Below are 18,773 nucleotides of genomic sequence, written 5' to 3' on the forward strand. Positions count from 1 at the left end.
CAACACAAGAGGTATGTATAAGGCCAGTGTATGATACTGACACCATGTAATGCAAACCTGTTCTCTCTCTATCAGTGTGCCTATCACTCACTCTGCCTGCCACCTCTTCATCTGTGCCATGTGGGTTAGATTACTGGCATGGGGTCAAGGAACAAGATCCAAATGACATTAAAGAATCCAACCCACTAGAGGGCCCTTGGTGTCAAAGCAAACAAAGAAATACACTGAGGTTGCAGGTTCTTGGAGTTCATTTATCTTTACCTGCACTTAAGCTGAACAGCAAATTGTTTCTCTATGCTGATAATAAACAGAAATTTGTAAGCTTAAACTCAAAGCAGCAAATATAAAGCAACAATTTACAGAGCCAAGTAAATATCACAGCTCTGTTTATTCTAAGCATTGTGATGTTTGATCACCTTAATCACTAGAGTACATACATCAAACTGATACTCACCCCACCAGTATACGATAGTTGTGAAATATTAGGAAACTATGCACACAGTCAGTTAGAACATATTCTCCATTTCAATCGCTTACTGTCTTAATTAAACACAGTAGATGCTTTCTCTAATGCCCAGTGACACACTGTAGCTAACTCCACCTCTCATGGCAGGACAGACAGCCGACAGCAGTAGTACCTGCTGTGAATCTACACATTAGTGTGGTACATCAATGTAGAGCAGGGATACTCAACTAAATTTGTCCGCGGTCCAATTCAATTTTGGCAGATACCTGTGACCTGAGGTCCGGTGCAGCGGGGGTGGTGAACGTAAGTTGTTGAGCGGGGGGCGGGGGGGGGGGGGGGGGGTGTTGGCGAACGTAAGTTGTTGAGCGGGGGTGGCAAACGTAACACTCGTGACGGAGTGTTTTTTTTTTTTTGAGTACCCCTGACGTAGAGTCTGAGCAACACGCCCACCTCATGCATCTCCATCTTCACTCAAACAGTTCACATACAGCCTTTGATACTGATGTGAGGGAGGAAACTCACTAGACCAGCTTTCTAGTTCTGTAATGATCTCATGATCACTGCTCATCAAAACTAAAATGATGCACTTTTACATGGCCAAATAACATTTTTGAAATATACTGCAAAATGGCCAACAAAACTGGAACAAAATTGGAACAAAATCTTCATAGGATTACCTAGGGTTAACACTAACCCTAACCCTAGGGTTAACCCTAGCTGATATTAAACAACAACTTGGCTTAGTGTGTAATGAATATGCAGGACCTTTTTTAAAGCAAAAAGCAATTTTAATATTTTCTGACACAACCATATTCATTTTAACTGAACATAATTGGATGGTACCAAACCCCCATGAATCTTAAAGATCCAGAAAGTTGCTGAAAGTTAATTTACTCAGCTCAGAACACAGTGTCATTCCCAGATCAAGTTATATAACTTACAGACTTTCTTTGTGGCACAGATGTCTTACTAAAATGTGAACAACCTCCAACCACTCATCATTGTTACATGACAGTAACAATTCTTACATGTATAACAAAGATGTTTTTATACAACAACAAAACAACCGTCAGTGCCTCACAAGACCAAATGTTGCTTTTTCGCCCCTGCACACAAATAGCGGACATCCTGCACCCAGAGCATTTTCATTATCAAGCGAAGACAAAAGTCCATAGCCTGTCAGAAAGCCTTTCGAAAGCGGACCCCTGTCTGAGTTTTGACGTGTGAATTACGTGTGCCTGCCACATGTTCTGCTTCCTGAGGCTGTTATTCTTCCTTTTTCATGGTCCTGGTTCTAAGTCCAGGATTTGTGCAAGCCCTGCCCCACCAAGTTTGCTCCGCCTGGTACCAGAGAGTCAGGCTGCGGCCACAGACCAATGTGTGCTGCAGGTGTTAAATACGTGCAGGTGTCATGTTTAAAATAAAGAGTTAAACGACCTGGAAGGTGCTGATATCCAAAGTTTAGTTAAAGACCAGGAGTCTCTATTTCTCTGCTCTCCTACTCTAGATTTTTTTATTAGCATTTGACAATCACTATGGGGCCACATATATAATCAGATAGGAGGTCTAAACAATTACATAGCCACCGCCAGATACAACGCAGACATAAAGCAGTACCACTGCATACTGTCTAACATTCCACATACCAGTGATACATACCAGGAATTATAACACTGTTATATAACACATTATAACCCTAACATCTCCTTAATATTCCTTAGCATTACTTTGACAAACATACTGCACTGTGTATTGTATGTTCCAGAACACAATAATGCCACATAATGCCAGATAATGCCAGTGTCAGAGTGGAAGACACTCTCTCTTCTGGAGAGCTGGACTCCATGAGTCCTCTTTAAAACTCTAACGGGCCCAACTGGGACACAAGAGGCACTTCCACCTGGTTCCCCTATAGGCTGAGGTACAACCATGGGTTGTACAACTGATGGGTTTCCTCTTCAGGCTTAGCAGGGTAGAACAGCTATAACCGCAATGCAGAAGCCCGATCAGCGAAACTCTCATGACACTGATAAGAAAAATCATAGCACTGAATAATAAGAAGCGGTTGTGTAATTGCCAAATTTATTTTTAAATTTTAAATGAATGTTGAGGTCCCAATGCCATCGTAACAGTCATATTCATGCTGTGTGGTAATTTAACCCTTTTTGCTGATTGCTTTACATAACGTGCTCATATTATTGCTTATTCCCTGTGCCTATCCTGGGAGTATTATGCTAACACAAGAGCTGCAGTATCCTCATGTTGAAGTTGACTGTGTAGACATCGCTGCTTCACTCATCTGCCTATTCTCTGTCACCAGGAACATATTTAGCGTACATCTGATGATAGTGGCAGTCAGGTCACTGACGTCAATTCACCTCAATGTTCTTCATTCCTAGATGATACCTGAACTATGAAAGGGAACAGTGTCTATATATAGATGAACCTGCTCTACAATGTAAAGGTGTGCACTGGCACACTGGTACTGAGGTACGGGTGTTGTACTGAGGTACGGGTGTTGTTGGACCCAATGAATCACAACCAAACATGCCTGTGTTGAACAATTCTACATCTACAGTTAGAACTGTATTTAATCATACCAAATAACATTTTTCCTTTGAATGCTGGGCATCACTTCATCTCTATAACCGGTCAATGCTGATGGATGAGTAGCATCACCACTGATATAAAATAAAGTGAAGTTGAAAATTGAAGTGGTGTTGGGAATTACACATTTGTTTAGGAACCATTTTGTCAAACTATGTTTGTGTTGCTAAAATGGAAAGAAAGGTTTTTTTTCTAAACAACTGATTCTTGTATGCAGTGCTTTTAAAAAATGTGCTGATCAGGTGAGAAGGTCAGATACCTGTTTCTACATAACATCAGACACTCCAAAGTACAACATGAAAGCAATTAAAGCAAAGACTTAACCCCAGAGTAAATATTTAAGGGCTAATTAGTGCCATCATTGGATGGTACCAAAACCACGGACACAGATTGAGATATATGACACTGAGAGGAAACTGACAAGTTTAAGGAGACACCTTCTCTGTTATGGTCTCAACAAATGTACTAAATGATTTATTAGGACTGATGTTGATTCCATGATGTTGAAACCCATTGAACATAACTCATCTTGCTATAAGTATTTCAATTTGAAGAAACTCTTTGTGCTAACACCAGAGTTTTTGAAAGTGCTATGTGTACAAAAATCCATTGGCAGTAATATAGGGGGATATTCTGACAAAATTTTATCATCACTCAGGTAATGTATTATAAAATAATTAGTGATCAATGCAACTCTCTCTCTCTCTCTCTCTCTCTCTCTCTCTCTCTTTCCAGATCTCTCCCCAGACCCTCTAGTGGTGAAGAGAAAATGTGACACTTTTATTATTTTTAGTTTAGTACTTAACCACTTCCAAAACATTATCAACCTTTACTATCATGTATAGTATAAGTTAATACATTTACTAATAATGCTTATTTATAATGCAATTTATTATTTATCTTATTTATATAACAAGATTTATATTTATCTTATTTATAAAGCTTGTTTATAATGCATTTATCATTGCATTTTCTCAGGCATACATGTACAGGTACACATATACCTTTTCAGAGTAGGAGAGTTATAGATTTACGTGTGTTTTTTTCTGCATATTAATAGATACGTTACACATTATAACATGTTAAGATAATGTTCCAACATAAGTATATAGGCAGCTGTACCAATGAACAGAAATAGAAGGACGTTAGTTCTGCTGCACTGAGTAGGTTATCTTCTCCTTAGATTAGAGTAAAAATTCAAGTTGATGATATAAGTGTGATGTTTGTTTCTGAAGTGGTCACCTTTAATCAGAATGCTTAAAGGTCTTTACTCCATTCCACTTTTTAAATAAATTTGTCTTTCAAAAAATTCTGCTATAAACAATGTGTATTCACTCATACACAGTGTTTAAATCTAGTTTGCTCACCATGTTTCCACTATGGTTCTATATGGAGAGGCCATACTGCAGTGCCTAATAATGATTAAAAGGCCACAGGTGTGTTTAAGCAGGGCCAACCTCCCTGGGGCTCTCAAATAGCCTTATACCTGTTAAATTTGTTTACGTCAGCTTAAACTAAATCCTTTCAAAATCAGTCTTCTGTGGATGACACTGAAGCTTCTGATGAATTGATACTAAACTTACAGTAGTACAAAATCAATGACAAAATAATTTACTTACAGCTTGTTGTAAGTGCAGTATAATCTAACACCCATAGTGGTATCACCAAGTGTACACAAACAGTTTCTGCTTTCTGTAGTTTTGCAGTTTTGATTTTACATTTCAGTTGAGGAAAGACTGCAGTTTAAACACTAGTGGAGAATTCACATATTTAAACACTAGTGGAGAATTCACATGTTTAAACACTAGTGGAGAATTCATATATTTAAACACTAGTGGAGAATTCACATATTTAAACACTAGTGAAGAATTCATATATTTAAACACTAGTGGAGAATTCACATATTGAAACACTAGTGGAGAATTCATATATTCTCACAGGCTTCAAATAGTGAATTTGGGTAATTGCAACAAGAAAAGCAAATATTTGATCTTACTGTCAAAATAACATGCTGACATGCCTACAGTTTATTTTAGAATAATGCAAAGTGTATTTTAAACATTCAGCTCTGACATTATCCAGCCACTCTTCAGAAAACCTTCTTAACCAATACTCTAATGCACAGAAAAAAACACTACTGAAGTTGTTTCATAAGCAACTTGTGTGTCTTTTCTCAGATAAATATAAAGCAATTAAAACTTAAATGTATCTGACATGAACAACATCTCTTTGCAAAAACGCAAATCTTTTTTTGCAGGGGTTTTGCAGTGAACGGGGACATTTATGTGCAGTGTTAAAAGCAGACCTACCCTGGAAGAAGCTCTTAACGCGTAGGTAACTGACACTGAGTCGCAGGACAGACAGTTTGTCCAGTTTAGAGATGATTTCAGGTGAGAACGGCAGCAAGCTCGCCAGCCGATCCAGCTCTGCGTTGAGACGGTCCCGGTGCCTCTTCGATGGGTTGGACTTCTCTGTCACCAGGACTGGCTTTCTGCTTTAGTAAACACAATACAGAACAGTACAGTCTAACATACAGCTTCTCCATCAACAAGAACATTAAACATGCTAGTTTTGATGGATGTGAATAATGTAAAATGCTCAGCTTGGGCCAGGAATGAAGAGTGACACTGATCCTAAATGAACAGTCCTAATAATGATGATAACTGCATTCAAAGAAAACTTCTACTAGCCAAACAACAGGTGCTTCATTTGAGGTTTCAGCCTTCTGTGCCATGTGCACAGACTACTTGGCAGAGTTTTACCTCCTGTTAGTCTACGCTGTGGTTTAGGAGTCTGATTTCTGTCAGCAAAGCCCAACTGTAGGAAACCACAGCTTTAAATAAACCCAGCCTATAACTTCCAGTTGTGGACCAACTGGCTCAAACAAAATGCCACATATGAGCTTTCGATAAAATAGTACAAATGAGACTTCAATAAAAAAAATAGCCCACTTAATATTTCAAATAAGGAAATTGCACAATGAAAAACATTTTTAATTATAAGGTTTATTGGCTTGGTCTACCTCAGTAAGCTTGGATGTGATGTCACTAAAAGTGTTGTACTGTTAATATGCTGCTTAGTAATAAGAATGAATGGAATTTCAACTTACTTCAGTATATAATGTAAACTTCTAAATTAAATATGTAAATGTATTCATGGATAAACTATTTAATGGTTAAACTTCTCACAAGTGTTTATAAACATTAGTATATGTTATTTCTTCATTTAGTGCAGACCTTGTGTGCAAATCATGTGCAAGTGATAATTAAATCAGCAAATTCCTCTTTTCCTGCTGATCTACTGCCTTTTGTTTCATCAGTTCATTTCATCCTTTCCTTCCTCCTTTCCTTTGGTTCCACCTGAGTAATTTATTGTATTTAAAAAACAACCATAATTGCAACAAAAACAACAACAACAGCAATGTGTTTACTATATGATTAAGTTTAAATTTGAATTCGCTTTCTTTGAGGCACTGGGCATTGTCACTCAAACCTTCCACATCAGCGCTTGGCTATCATCACATTAAAAACTAGTTATAAAATAGGGCTGGCATATTTGCATAGCATAAAAGCGTGTAAAGTATCTGTTTGCAAGTCCTATCCATGACAACCGGTGTCTCGTATCACGGTAGTTTATCAAAACTTAGCTGAGATAGAATGCCACTTTAAGACGATTCTCTAAAGTTCACTGGAGGTCATTAGGCAATGTAGACTTTATCAGCCTTCACCACAATTTCACCCAGATATGAAATACATATAAAACTTAAATACATATAAAACACGTAACTGTTTTTGTACGGGCTTCCTCCGCTTGCGTCCGGCGTACATGCAGTCCCCAGGTGGGATCATGTCGTGCTCCGGGTAGGTAACAGGTGCGCTAAAACAAGGTGGAATATTTATCAAAGTTTCATTCCATACAAATTCACTTTACAAAGTGAGCAGTTCACTTTCTTAAAATAAACTTCGATAACGAAGTAGTGAATCTTAGTGAACTAAAAGTTTCACGTTGTCAACAACACTGCTTACTTGGTTTATAATCACTGTATAGGTTCAACTTACATTAATATGCATAAAGCAATTAGCGAATACCGAGTGCATGTTGAACCATGCTGGAGTTGTTTATGTACACGAGCCCATAGTTGAAATGCTCCGATAATGAACGAGTATGATGCTGCCCATCCCTTTTTAAAATAGACATTCATAAAAATATGTATAGACTTTGTGTGTCTGCAAATTCGTTAACTAAAAGAAAACAAATAAAAACGCTTACCAGAGTCCGCCGGTATTTATTAGTTCCAGTATATAGAAAGTGTCATTCAAAGGAATGGAAGAATGAGCATATTATTGCTATGAGCTGAATAAATGTTTGTTTATTCTCTTTGAATGAAGTCGATCAGCGTCCTAAATCGATGCTTTCATCAGTTTGCAAAGTTGGAGGCAGATGTGGTTGATGTTTTATACCCAAATGCGTCGACTTCTCTTCCTCGCGTTTCAGGTGACGGATTCCTCTGAATGACAAGCCGGTCTCTTCGCACGCAACTCTGTGCCTCACAAACCGTACTCACACACACACACACACACACACACGCACACACGCACACACGCACACACGCACACACGCACACACACACACACACACACACACACACACACACACACACACACACACACACTGTGGGCTGGCCGAGGGGAGGGATTACACACAAGGCTGCTACAAATCTCTTCAGAAGTCGAAATGCTCCAACAGTTCGTCACAGTTGTTTGCTACTGCAGGACGGTGGACTGGATATTTGAAGTAGCCCAGGAAGGACTAAGGAGTTTTGTAAACTGTGTTGTCGGTGTCGTCTCCTGGAAATAAATGGAGTGAAAACGATGTACCCGATGGGGATTGTGCGTCTTGAGAGCTAACGTCACGCTCAGCCCAAAATCGTGGAGTATGTATAACTTTGCACTCATGTTTTTCCAGACTAATCATATTGTATCTCTTGCGCCATTTCAAAAGAGGAAATTAGTCGATAGACAGTGGACGATTCAGTATTTGGGTTTCTGGAACTAAACCCATATTGACATTTATGGTCATCAGGCATGAAATAACATGGTGAAATTGTACATAGCCTACAAGTACATAAATGCGCTAATTGCTTTTCCAACGTTATCTTGGATTTGATGGAATCTGTTTCTTTAAAATGTTGTGCTGAAATGCCGTGGAATTGTTTTTCAATGTTAATGATGTTACAATAAACAGTGAGGCTGTACAAATCTTATTTGATTGATTAATCTTGTTTTTACTTTTGTTCCATCTGTTGTTCACACGCGGTCTCCACTTTCACAACTAAAACGAAAAAAATCATTAAGCACTAAGATCCCGAGTAACGCAGACCATATGTGTAGGTCTCCTATCTCTAAACTGCAGCGCCATGGCGGCGGTCCTGTCGGAGACACTAGAGGACACAGCCGTCCTCCCACCCGCAGGACAGTCTCCCGAAGAGGAAGAGGACACGTCGCGCATACGTTTAAAGCCACACTACCCTTTTACTCTCAGCTTCAATGCATATTTACGTTTAATCCCGAGGAAAGTTATTAAACACTTAACACGTTCATTATCTTCCTGATCATTAATTAATTAAATTATGAATGTTTTCGGTTATTCATTAAACGAATATGAACAAAATAAATAGACCCGAACAAAATGCTGCTTCCGGACAACTTTGTTATTTGAGTCAATTGTGTCGAATCAATGGCACAAATGATTCATAAATAAATAATAAAGGATTGATAAATGATCTCAAAATACTCTGACTATCAATATTACATACTTGGTGGTTTCACAGTGGTGAATATCTTCAGCGATTTAGACGTTTTCTTTAAAGTGAGAAATACTCAACATCGTATTATACGCTAACGACCAGACTTTCCTAAAACATGATGTTTGTTTTTTCGTTGCCATGTATGTATTTTTTGCTGGTGACATCTTGCACACCCACACCCTGCTATGTTTGAGATTCACACATGTGTGGCCGAAGGTGATACTTCAGTAGTGACCTGGGAGCCCCATTCAATGGTTGAGAGGGAGAACAGGAGGGAACATCCCCCAGTTCAGGGACGCTCAGCCTGGGCTTGAGCTCTAGTCTACGCAGTTGGACAGGTGCAAGTGAGTGTTTCAACAAGTGTTTGGTATGGAAAAATAACTGACAATATTATTAATAACCAACTTCTGATTAATCACCTACACATAATGAGGAGAGATAGGCAAACAGATACACACATACAAACACACACACACGCACGCACTAACATACACACACACTGTGCATGCTATGTATTTGACCTTGATGTTACATAAAGACACAAGTAAAATACAGAGTACATACTTAATACAGGTATACTACAGAGAATACATAGAAAACCAAGTAGACATATGCCCCATGCATTTTAACTTATGTCTACGTTGAGGTTTTATAAGATTTTGATAGATTACAAAATGAATTCACAATACTGGTTCATAATATCATACCTACAGATACAACCTTCTTATTTCTGTTATCTAATTCCCCCGATTCACATCAGCTTTATAAAGCATTACATTAAATAAATGAGACGTCACCTGTAGAGGCTGGCAGGACGCTGCAGTTAGCACAGAGTAAGCAGAAATTCACTCACCTATTCTAATCATGTTCACTTTAACTTTCATAACGGAGAGAATTTCCCCACAGTGAGAAATTCCCACCAGAGGAACAAAGTCATGTGTCATGACTCATGTGTCATACTCCACATGCATCATACTCCATGTGCTTCATACTCCACATGTATCATACTCCACATGCGTTATACTCCACATACATTATACTCCACATGCGTCATACTCCACATACGTCATACTCCAAATGCGTGATACTCCACATGCGTTATACTCCACATGTGTGATACTCCACATGTATCATACTCCACATGCTTCATACTCCACATACGTTATACTTCACATACGTTATACTTCACATACATTATACTCCACATGCGTCATACTCCACAGGCGTTATACTCCACATGCGTGATACTCCACATGTATCATACTCCACATGTGTCATACTCCACATACGTTATACTTTACATACATTATACTTCACACGTGTCATACTCCACATGCGTTATACTCCACATGTGTCATACTCCACATGTGTCATACTCCACATACGTTATACTTCACATACATTATACTTCACGTGTCATACTCCACATGCTTCATACTCCACATGTATCATACTCCACATGTGTCATACTCCACATGCTTCATACTCCACATGCTTCATACTCCACATGTTATACTTCACATACGTTATACTCCACATGCGTGATACTCCACATGTATCATACTCCACATGCGTCATACTCCACATGCTTCATACTTCACATACGTTATACTTCACATACATTATACTCCACATGCGTGATACTCCACATGCGTTATACTCCACATGCGTGATACTCCACATGTATCATACTCCACATGTGTCATACTCCACATACGTTATACTTCACATACATTATTCTTCACATGTGTCATACTCCACATGCTTCATACTCCACATGCGTCATACTCCACATGCTTCATACTCCACATGTTATACTCCACATGCATGATACTCCACATGCGTAATACGTAATACTTCACGTTTCATACTCCACATACGTTATACTCCACATGCGTGTTACTCCACATGCGTGATACTCCACGTGCTTCATACTCCATACTTTATACTCCACATACGTTATACTCCACATGCGTCATACTCCACATGCATTATACTCCACATGCTTCATACTCCACATGCGTCATACTCCACATGCTTCATACTCCACATGTGCCACTAAACATGTATTGTTGACAATGTAGTTGTACTGTAAGATTATATGTAGTGCCTAAAATATTTATTTAAAATATTTGCATATACATTCTATACACATTTTTGTTCAAGAACAGCAGTGTAATATAAATGAAGTTTAAATAGATTAATATTAACGTGTGTTGGATTTAAATATTCATGTTTTACATTTGGAAGGATTTAGTACTCACCTGGATGCAAAACACTGATGGACACAAATGTGCATGCACATAGACACATGCATCCTTCTTTGCTCAGGCAGAAAATTAATGTTAAAATAAAATGTAAATTTGCAGTTTTGTTTGTTAAGTGGTCACTTCCACTGTCAGTTTGCCAGGGTGGGTAACCACCCTGCAATTCTAAAGATGTTTTAAATGATTCAAGTGACTGAAGTAAACATGGATGAATTGTATCTATGAATGAACAGTAAAAAACCATTGGAAGCATATTCACACTCAAACTGCTTCTATATGACATGGGGTCTGCATGACCCCCTAAGCATTTGGAGCATACAGCAACAATTAGTGAGACTAACACTCATACACACCTAAGCAACACTCAGCTAACAAAGTTTGATTTTCTATGGTAGTATTTTTAGATGAAAGTATGTACACAGGATGATAACCATTAATACCACACAAACTTTGTACAGCAGTGAAAGATGTTCAAGCCTCATCTGTACCATGGACACTACAGTGTTACAGGCACAAATCATCAATAATGTCATTGTAAGTGCGGTTTTCACCTTGAAGGTTATTCTGGTGTTTTTCTATTGCAGTTCCAGGGTAATATGCAGAGCTGGCACTGGCTGGCTCGGTTGGGCCTTGTCCAATCAAATCTCAGATTAGAATGAATCCTCGGTTCAAGAACCGGCTCATCTTTTTGTAGTGGATTGTGTTTGAAGCCGAAGAAAATCATAACATACGGCTGTGATACACACGATCTAGTTAAGTAGCTTATACTTTAGCTGGACTCCCATACAGTGTGTCAAATCTTCATGAAGAAACACACACACAACCGGTGTGACTAGAACATGACATGAATGCAGCTGTACACAACTCTGTTCCTGGGCAGTCATGGCCTAGCGGTTAGGGAACTGGTCTTGTGACCGGAGGGTCGCAGGTTCGATCCCCAGGCCATGACTGAGGTGCCCCTGAGCAAGGCCCTTAACCCTCAATTGCTCACTTGTATAAAAAAAAAAAAAAAAAAAGAGATAAAGATGTAAGTCGCTCTGGATAAGGGGCGTCTGCCAAATGCCATAAATGTAAATGTTCCTCACTTTGAACCCTTTAAGGTCAGTGAGATACAATATAAATTACATATAGATAACAATATGCATGTATGTGTATTCATATATGGCTGCATACATATGAAGCAAGAGAAAAAATGAGATTTCTTACATTTTTAATATTACTTTAATACCTTCTTTCATTTTCCCACTTTATATTATTGAAAAATGTGTTTTTCATAAAACAGTTCTAACAAACATCCCATGTCTATTATAAATACATTACACAACAGATAATTACAGTCATTTGGTAGAACCATGATATAAAATCAGTTACAAATAAAATATTTGGTTAATAAAACCCCTCTGACCTGTTTACATCAACAGTTTCTGACCGATTTGTCTGTGATTAGTTTGTGCTCTTATTCAGATGATTGTATGTTACCATCTGAATCTACACAATAAAGCTCTGATCCACTCTGATAATTGGCACTTTTAAAATGATCAGCTGCTGTGATCCAGACTTCATTCAGAACGTCACCATGGCTATTCAGATACTGGGTGAACTAAAGACATTTTTTGTACCTTCAAGTATACATTGTGCATTGCACCATGATCATATCAATCCCTAGTTAGTACCTATATAAAATATTTACCTTCATGTCCTTTTACCTTCATGAAAACCTGTTTCCTTTCTGCTCATTTACCTTTGTCTTCTGTCCATGGTCCTGTTATGCAGAACAGCTAATGTAGACCCAGTTAAACCCGTTTATGTGTTTCTTATGATTCACTTGGCGAGCGTCCCCAATAAGGTTCTTTGTGATACTTTACCGCCTTCTTGTGGTTTCTTGATGTATGACAACAAAGGCTGTTTAGTGTTCAGCTGTACAGTGGACATGGTAATATCATTGAATAGCGCCATTGTGGCACATGATATTTTTCTTTAGAACTAAACTTGAGGTTCTGAAATCAACAGCCAGGAAACTCCAGTCCATCTGTTATGTGGTCTGCTCTGCCACGTCTAGGTGTTGGTAGGGGTGTGAGTCTGATGTCTGGCCCAGCCTGCTGGAGTTTAGGGAATTAACATGAGCACTGATTTCCAATAGAATACTATAGGAAGTGATTACAGTGAGGGGGGACAAAAAACCATTTTATGGGGACATATTCCATTTGTCATATCTGCTGTCATTGGTTTGTTTCTGAGTACTGAGTCAACTCAGTAGTGACACAGACAGGAAGTGGTTTGGCAATGAAGTGCTGACACAATTGTATCAGAGAGAATAGAGCTGCTGGACTTCACATGTGCCTCTGTGTCACTGCCGGACTAGGAGTGTTTTGTGGTCAGCAAAAAAAATCTAACCAACCTCATCCTCATTCTTTTACATACAGGGTGACTAACACACACTATACACTGAAACCGCTTCACGTGCACAGCTATAAAGCACTTAGGTGTTAAAAACTAGCTAATTCCAAAAAGGAGTGTGAGTTAAACTATCTGGAGTGGTGGTGTTTGCATGGCGGACTCACCGCGGGAGTGCCCCTGCAGGCCGCTGGTTGCTGGCGCTGCTTCCAAACGACGACTGGAAGTTGTGGATTGTTTCCTGCAGTATCTGTCTCTCCCGTCCCTGAAATTACAATACATGTTTACATGTACCTATATATTTCAGGTGCACTTTGGAACAGATTAAAAACATATCTATGTCCTATGCGCTGGCAGGTTTAGAGAGAAAATAATTTTTTATATATATATATATATATATATATATATATATATATATATATATATATATATATATATATATATATATATATATATATATATATTTTTTTTTTTTTTATTTATTTATTTATTGGACTGACTGACTTGAGTGTAAATGGCACACATGCAAACAGTAACTTTGATTTACGTGAACAGAATTTTGCCATAAAATGTTCGTGAGCCCCCATGACTGCAAAAGCAAAAACATGAGCAGAGCCTTTGGTCACTTCAGTCATGTGACCTGGCCATGTGACGCGCTCCATTCAAACAGGCCCAGCACCTTGCCAGCATTAAGCTCAGAGATGGCGGCCAGGATCTGCTGTCTGGGGCCATCAGTGTTAATCCCCAATTCCTTTAGATCTCCATCAGTCAGAGTCAGAAAAGCCTCCATGTCCACCTGCAGGTAAAACACCACAAGCTGAGTGATTAAGAAGCAACACACACAGACACATTTCATATTTATCACATATGATAAGAAAAGATTAACAAAACATAACAAAAGATTTTCAATATTCAATTTGGGAATAAAGATGACTGCTATGTTTTTAGGACAAAATCTATATAATAATTTATCTACCAATTTAACAATTTAAAGAGCACAAAAGAATGACATGGAAAAGGTTATTACAAGAATACATTTCCATACCTCCTGTTCTTCAAATATGGGTTGATATTTCTCAAGGGAAAGTTTCCTCAATATCCCTGACAGCTCATCTGTGAACAACAGTTTTACATAGTAATGAATAGTAAAAATGTAATGATTTTCTCTTGAGTTGAACCTCATCAGGTTGGCCAGAGTGACTTTAATCAGGTTGACCCTGATCACACCGACCCTCATCAGACCAACACTCATCAGACCCACCCTCATCAGACCCACCCTCATCAGTGATGGTGCCACTGCTGGATCCTCCGCTGCTCTTGGACCGTGGCTGTGAGGATGACGACAGCGTGTCCCCAGTTGGGGGTTTGGGGGTGGGGGAGGCTGATGGTGTAAGGGTGGGGGACGTGCTCTTAGAGGTGGAGGTCCCACACTGCACTTTCTTCTTCAGATCCACCTTGTGTGGCGATTTAAGAGATGACAGAAGTGAACGACAATGGCACTGCAGTCTCCATAAAGGCAGTCTATTATAAGTTAGGGTTAACCCTAACCCTAAACCTAACCCTAATATACGTTCTGCACACTAACATGATTGTGAAGGACTTAAATATATTTTTTAAAGCATCAAAATGATTGAGCATCTGTACTTAAGGCAGAATGATGGCTGCCACCACATACCCGTCTGGAGGGGAAGTCACTCGCTACCAGGCTGGGGTGAGTAGGGATACTGGGCAGGCTGATATCAGGCATGGTGGGCGGGGCCGCAGGGGCGGCACTGCCCGTCTCTGGGGGTGTAGCTCTGGCATCCAGCAGGCCGGCAGCCCTCTTCCTCTGGGCGGCCATTTGAGAAAGAACGCTGTCAGACACACTGCCCCCTGGTGGAGAAAGGCAAATGTCTTACTCGTGGTGGATGTGAATGCCATGAATCATCAAAATATCCAACAAATGCTTTTCCATTACATCATCGACATGCATCGACTTGTGATTTGACAGAGAGCTAATTTGCATATATTTTGTGTTAATACTAATAAATTATTGAACAACTGTGTGTGCAGCATGTTTGTGTATGTATGTGTGCATGTGTTAATGCAGTGGTTCCCAAAGTGGGGGGATCAGTCTAATCAGTCTAATTCTATGCTTGTATTGCTTGCTTTTCGGAGTTAGTTCAACCTTAATACTCGCACTGGTGGTACTCCACTTAGTCCGTTTATTTGCTGGTTGACCAAAATAAACCTGGGCTCCAGCAATACTTCACTGTTCATACATGAACTGGTGAGTTGTCCAAAGCTCATTTAATGCGTTACTTACAGAAATAAATTAAAGAGCAGTGGTCTGACTCGGTCTACGGCAGAAAGCTAAAAAAACAATATTCCATACGCACGCTCAACTCGCTCCCTTAAAGAGACAGTACACATCTTTCTGGCCGTTACATGCTTTGTGTTCTGCGTGATGTCTGCGCTTGCAAACTAGCCGCATATGTATTGCTGTTTCTCTTATTTCATCCCCTTATTTATTTTAAATTATATTTAGAATTCAATATTCTCATCTACTAAAGGGGGGCGCGGCAGAAAAAAGTTTGGGAACCACTGTGTTAATGTAACACGGCGGGTCTCAGTCGCGAGATGCACCGTGAGGTTTTAAAGCGATAGTGGAACCCAAGTGACAGACCACGTTCAAAGTTCTGGGAAAAACCAGGGAGAACTAAAGACTCGTGGAAAACTCAACAAAATAAACAAACTAAGGCTGCCAGGAGAAGTAGCTGGCTCTCTGACTTGAGAGGTAAGTAACACAAAACCCTTCCCAAAATAACCAAAACACATACAGAGAAAATTCAGCAAAGGAAAGCTTGAAGGCCAGCGAGAGTGGAAGCCCGGACAGTTATTCTATGTGACCGTGTGTGTGAATGTGTGCGTGCACTATAAAGGGTACCTGAGCGGTTGTGTGAGTCTGATGCATGCCGGGTGACCCCTCCCACTCCACCGGACCCCCCTGATGAGTGAGGAGAGGTGTAGTTGCCCGAGTTGGAAGGCGAGGATGAGGGCACCTTGCTGATACTGGGAAACTTCATGGATCTTGCCACCACTCGACTTATGGAGGACTAGAATATCAGCAAACGCACACACACACAATCACACACACAATCAAAAGCAAATATACAACATGTACTTGAGCACCAAGACATCATCAGCAACAATACCAATCGAAAACATCAACAGGAAACTGTAAGTATAACTTAAATTTTAAACAACAGACTAAACACGCTCCTGCACGAGTGCCATCGACAAATTCACTTCTAACAGTGATAAAGATGTCAAACATCATAAGACACGTCACACATTCCCAAGGCCCAAGCAGATTCCTACAATGTCGGAGTTGCCGCTGCTGCAGAAGTTGCCTTTGCTGGGTCTGGGGGGCCGTGGCTGCTCGCTCAGCCGGCCTCCCTCCCTCAGCTCCCGCGAACGGTGCGAATTCCAGGACTCGAAGCTGGACGGAGGCAGGAAGGGGGGAATCACAGCCTTCAGCTGCTCGTTGGGCAGGCGAGTCAGCGGAGCTCCACTTCTCAGCTGAAGTTGGAGATAGTGATGATTACACAACAGAACCGAGGCGACAACTATACAACTGAAGCAAGGTGATGATTACACAACTGAAGCAGGTGATGATTACACAACTGAAGCAGGTGATGATTATACAACTGAGGTGCAGGTTAGTGGTGATGACACACATTGCAGTAAAAGATTTCAAACCCATGTCATCAGGAACAATGTCATACTTACCATTGTGGTGATGAGACAGTCATCTTTCTCACTGCCAGTTCTGCCAAGACCTTCAAAACATCATACAATAACATCATAACTGATAAACTGCTTTACTTGGGATGAGAAGTTATATAACAGCAAGAACCACACATTACAGTGATTTTGCCTGTGACAAAGAGTAACACAATTAATGACGTCTTAATTAATTAACATATCACCAGAGTCTTTATTCTTAGTAGTCCATGCAGCAGGGGGCGGCGCTGAGTCACAGGGTTGAGGGCTGCAGGTCTCTGTACTGCCTCCTGCCTTCATAGTGGCGTCCAGCAGAACCTCTGGTCCGTCGGGGAGGGGAGCCAGGCGGCTGACAGAGAGGCCATGCTGCAGCGTGCGTGTGAGCTTCAGCCTGCGGAAGCGATTGGACATTCGGCTCCACCACGACTGGAGAGGAAGACACGGCGACACGTGTGCTGAGAACTACAGGGTCAGTGCTACAGTGCTACACGAAGTACTTAGTGCTAAGAACGTTTTGGGAAACGTAGTAGTAGTGGCCCGCAAACATATCCGACATCTTATGTCTGTCTTTGAAATTTAATATGGAATATTCCCTTTGTAAGAATGAATTCTAATCAACTGAGAGTGTTATTAACACCTTAATCACAAAGCAACTGTTTTAGTTACGTATGGCAACGCCCCCTCTCCTAGCTGTCACTCCGGGTCCCCTTGTGTCTGTGTTCCTTGCCTGTTTATCCTGCCCTGCTCGTTTGTCTCCGTGATTCCTCGTTTGTTACCACGCCCCTGTGTCATTGTTATCACATGTACCTAGTTTAGTTCCGTGTTCATATAGTCCCTGTATTTCCCCAGTCTGGTTGTCGGTTGTTTTGTTCATTCTGTTGATCGTGTTCCTGTAACCCATGCTTTCGTGTTTCTCTGTTCATGCCAGTCATCCTGTTGTCCGTAAGTGCTTGTGTTCGCTGTCCTGTCGCTCTGTGTTTGTAACCTGGTTCTTTTGTTTGTTCTGCGTTCTGCCCGTGTTTTGTTTGAGTATATTGTTCAGTGCCTAGTCCCGTGATTCGTTATGCCTCTCCATGTTTCTCGTTCGGACTCCCTTTCGGCTTTGACCAATGCATTCCTGTTTGACCCTGAGTTTGGTATTCCCTTTATTAAATCTCGCTCTCCTCAGCGTTTGTGTCCGTCTCCTCGCTCCGTAGCGCGAGCTACGTTACAAGTTTCTTTTAAAGTCTGATTTGTGTGTAATATAAAAACTGCACGCAATTGAAAATGTGAGGTAGAATTTGCAGGCAAGTCAGATAGTAATTAGATAAAGTAATTATGTAATGGCATTTGAATTTCATACCAGGAAAAATGATTTTTTATTTTGGCTTCCAGAGCATTAAAGTTAAAAGAAACATTAGCAAATATGGAAATGCTAAAAGTTCACGCCACCTTCAGCCCTCCTTTATCATCTGGGGGTACAGGTACG

The 18,773-nt window shown here is 40.2% G+C and overlaps 2 protein-coding genes across 5 annotated transcripts in view; both read right to left on the reverse strand.

Moving 5' to 3' along the window:
• Positions 1–7,628, reverse strand: part of ahrra (aryl-hydrocarbon receptor repressor a) — a 40,953-nt gene extending 33,325 nt beyond the window's left edge. The window contains exons 1-3 of one of the 2 annotated variants that reach the window (XM_077012102.1): positions 7,343–7,628; positions 6,860–6,949; positions 5,383–5,564 (exon numbers count right to left, since the gene is read on the reverse strand). In XM_077012102.1, the coding sequence (XP_076868217.1) occupies positions 5,383–5,564; positions 6,860–6,921 (244 nt within the window). In that variant the 5' untranslated portion in view covers positions 6,922–6,949; positions 7,343–7,628. Of the gene's footprint in view, positions 1–5,382; positions 5,568–6,859; positions 6,950–7,342 lie in introns of both variants that reach the window. The other variant, XM_077012101.1, reaches the window with a different exon arrangement.
• Positions 7,629–12,351: 4,723 nt separating this feature from the next.
• anks6 (ankyrin repeat and sterile alpha motif domain containing 6) overlaps positions 12,352–18,773 on the reverse strand; it is an 11,015-nt gene continuing 4,593 nt past the window's right edge. Inside the window, exons 6-16 of one of the 3 annotated variants that reach the window (XM_077012103.1) lie at positions 18,737–18,773; positions 17,512–17,731; positions 17,312–17,361; positions 16,901–17,101; positions 16,467–16,635; positions 15,216–15,412; positions 14,802–14,994; positions 14,586–14,653; positions 14,220–14,336; positions 13,708–13,805; positions 12,352–13,245 (exon numbers count right to left, since the gene is read on the reverse strand). The exon at positions 18,737–18,773 is cut by the window's right edge and continues 103 nt beyond it. In XM_077012103.1, coding sequence (XP_076868218.1) covers positions 13,179–13,245; positions 13,708–13,805; positions 14,220–14,336; positions 14,586–14,653; positions 14,802–14,994; positions 15,216–15,412; positions 16,467–16,635; positions 16,901–17,101; positions 17,312–17,361; positions 17,512–17,731; positions 18,737–18,773 — 1,417 coding nt within the window. In that variant the 3' untranslated portion in view covers positions 12,352–13,178. The remainder of the gene's footprint in view (positions 13,246–13,707; positions 13,806–14,219; positions 14,337–14,585; positions 14,654–14,801; positions 14,995–15,215; positions 15,413–16,466; positions 16,636–16,900; positions 17,102–17,311; positions 17,362–17,511; positions 17,732–18,736) is intronic. The other 2 variants (XM_077012104.1, XM_077012105.1) reach the window with 2 other exon arrangements.

The sequence above is a fragment of the Brachyhypopomus gauderio genome, chromosome 7, assembly GCF_052324685.1.
Source record: "Brachyhypopomus gauderio isolate BG-103 chromosome 7, BGAUD_0.2, whole genome shotgun sequence".
NCBI classification, from domain to species: Eukaryota; Metazoa; Chordata; class Actinopteri; order Gymnotiformes; family Hypopomidae; genus Brachyhypopomus; species Brachyhypopomus gauderio.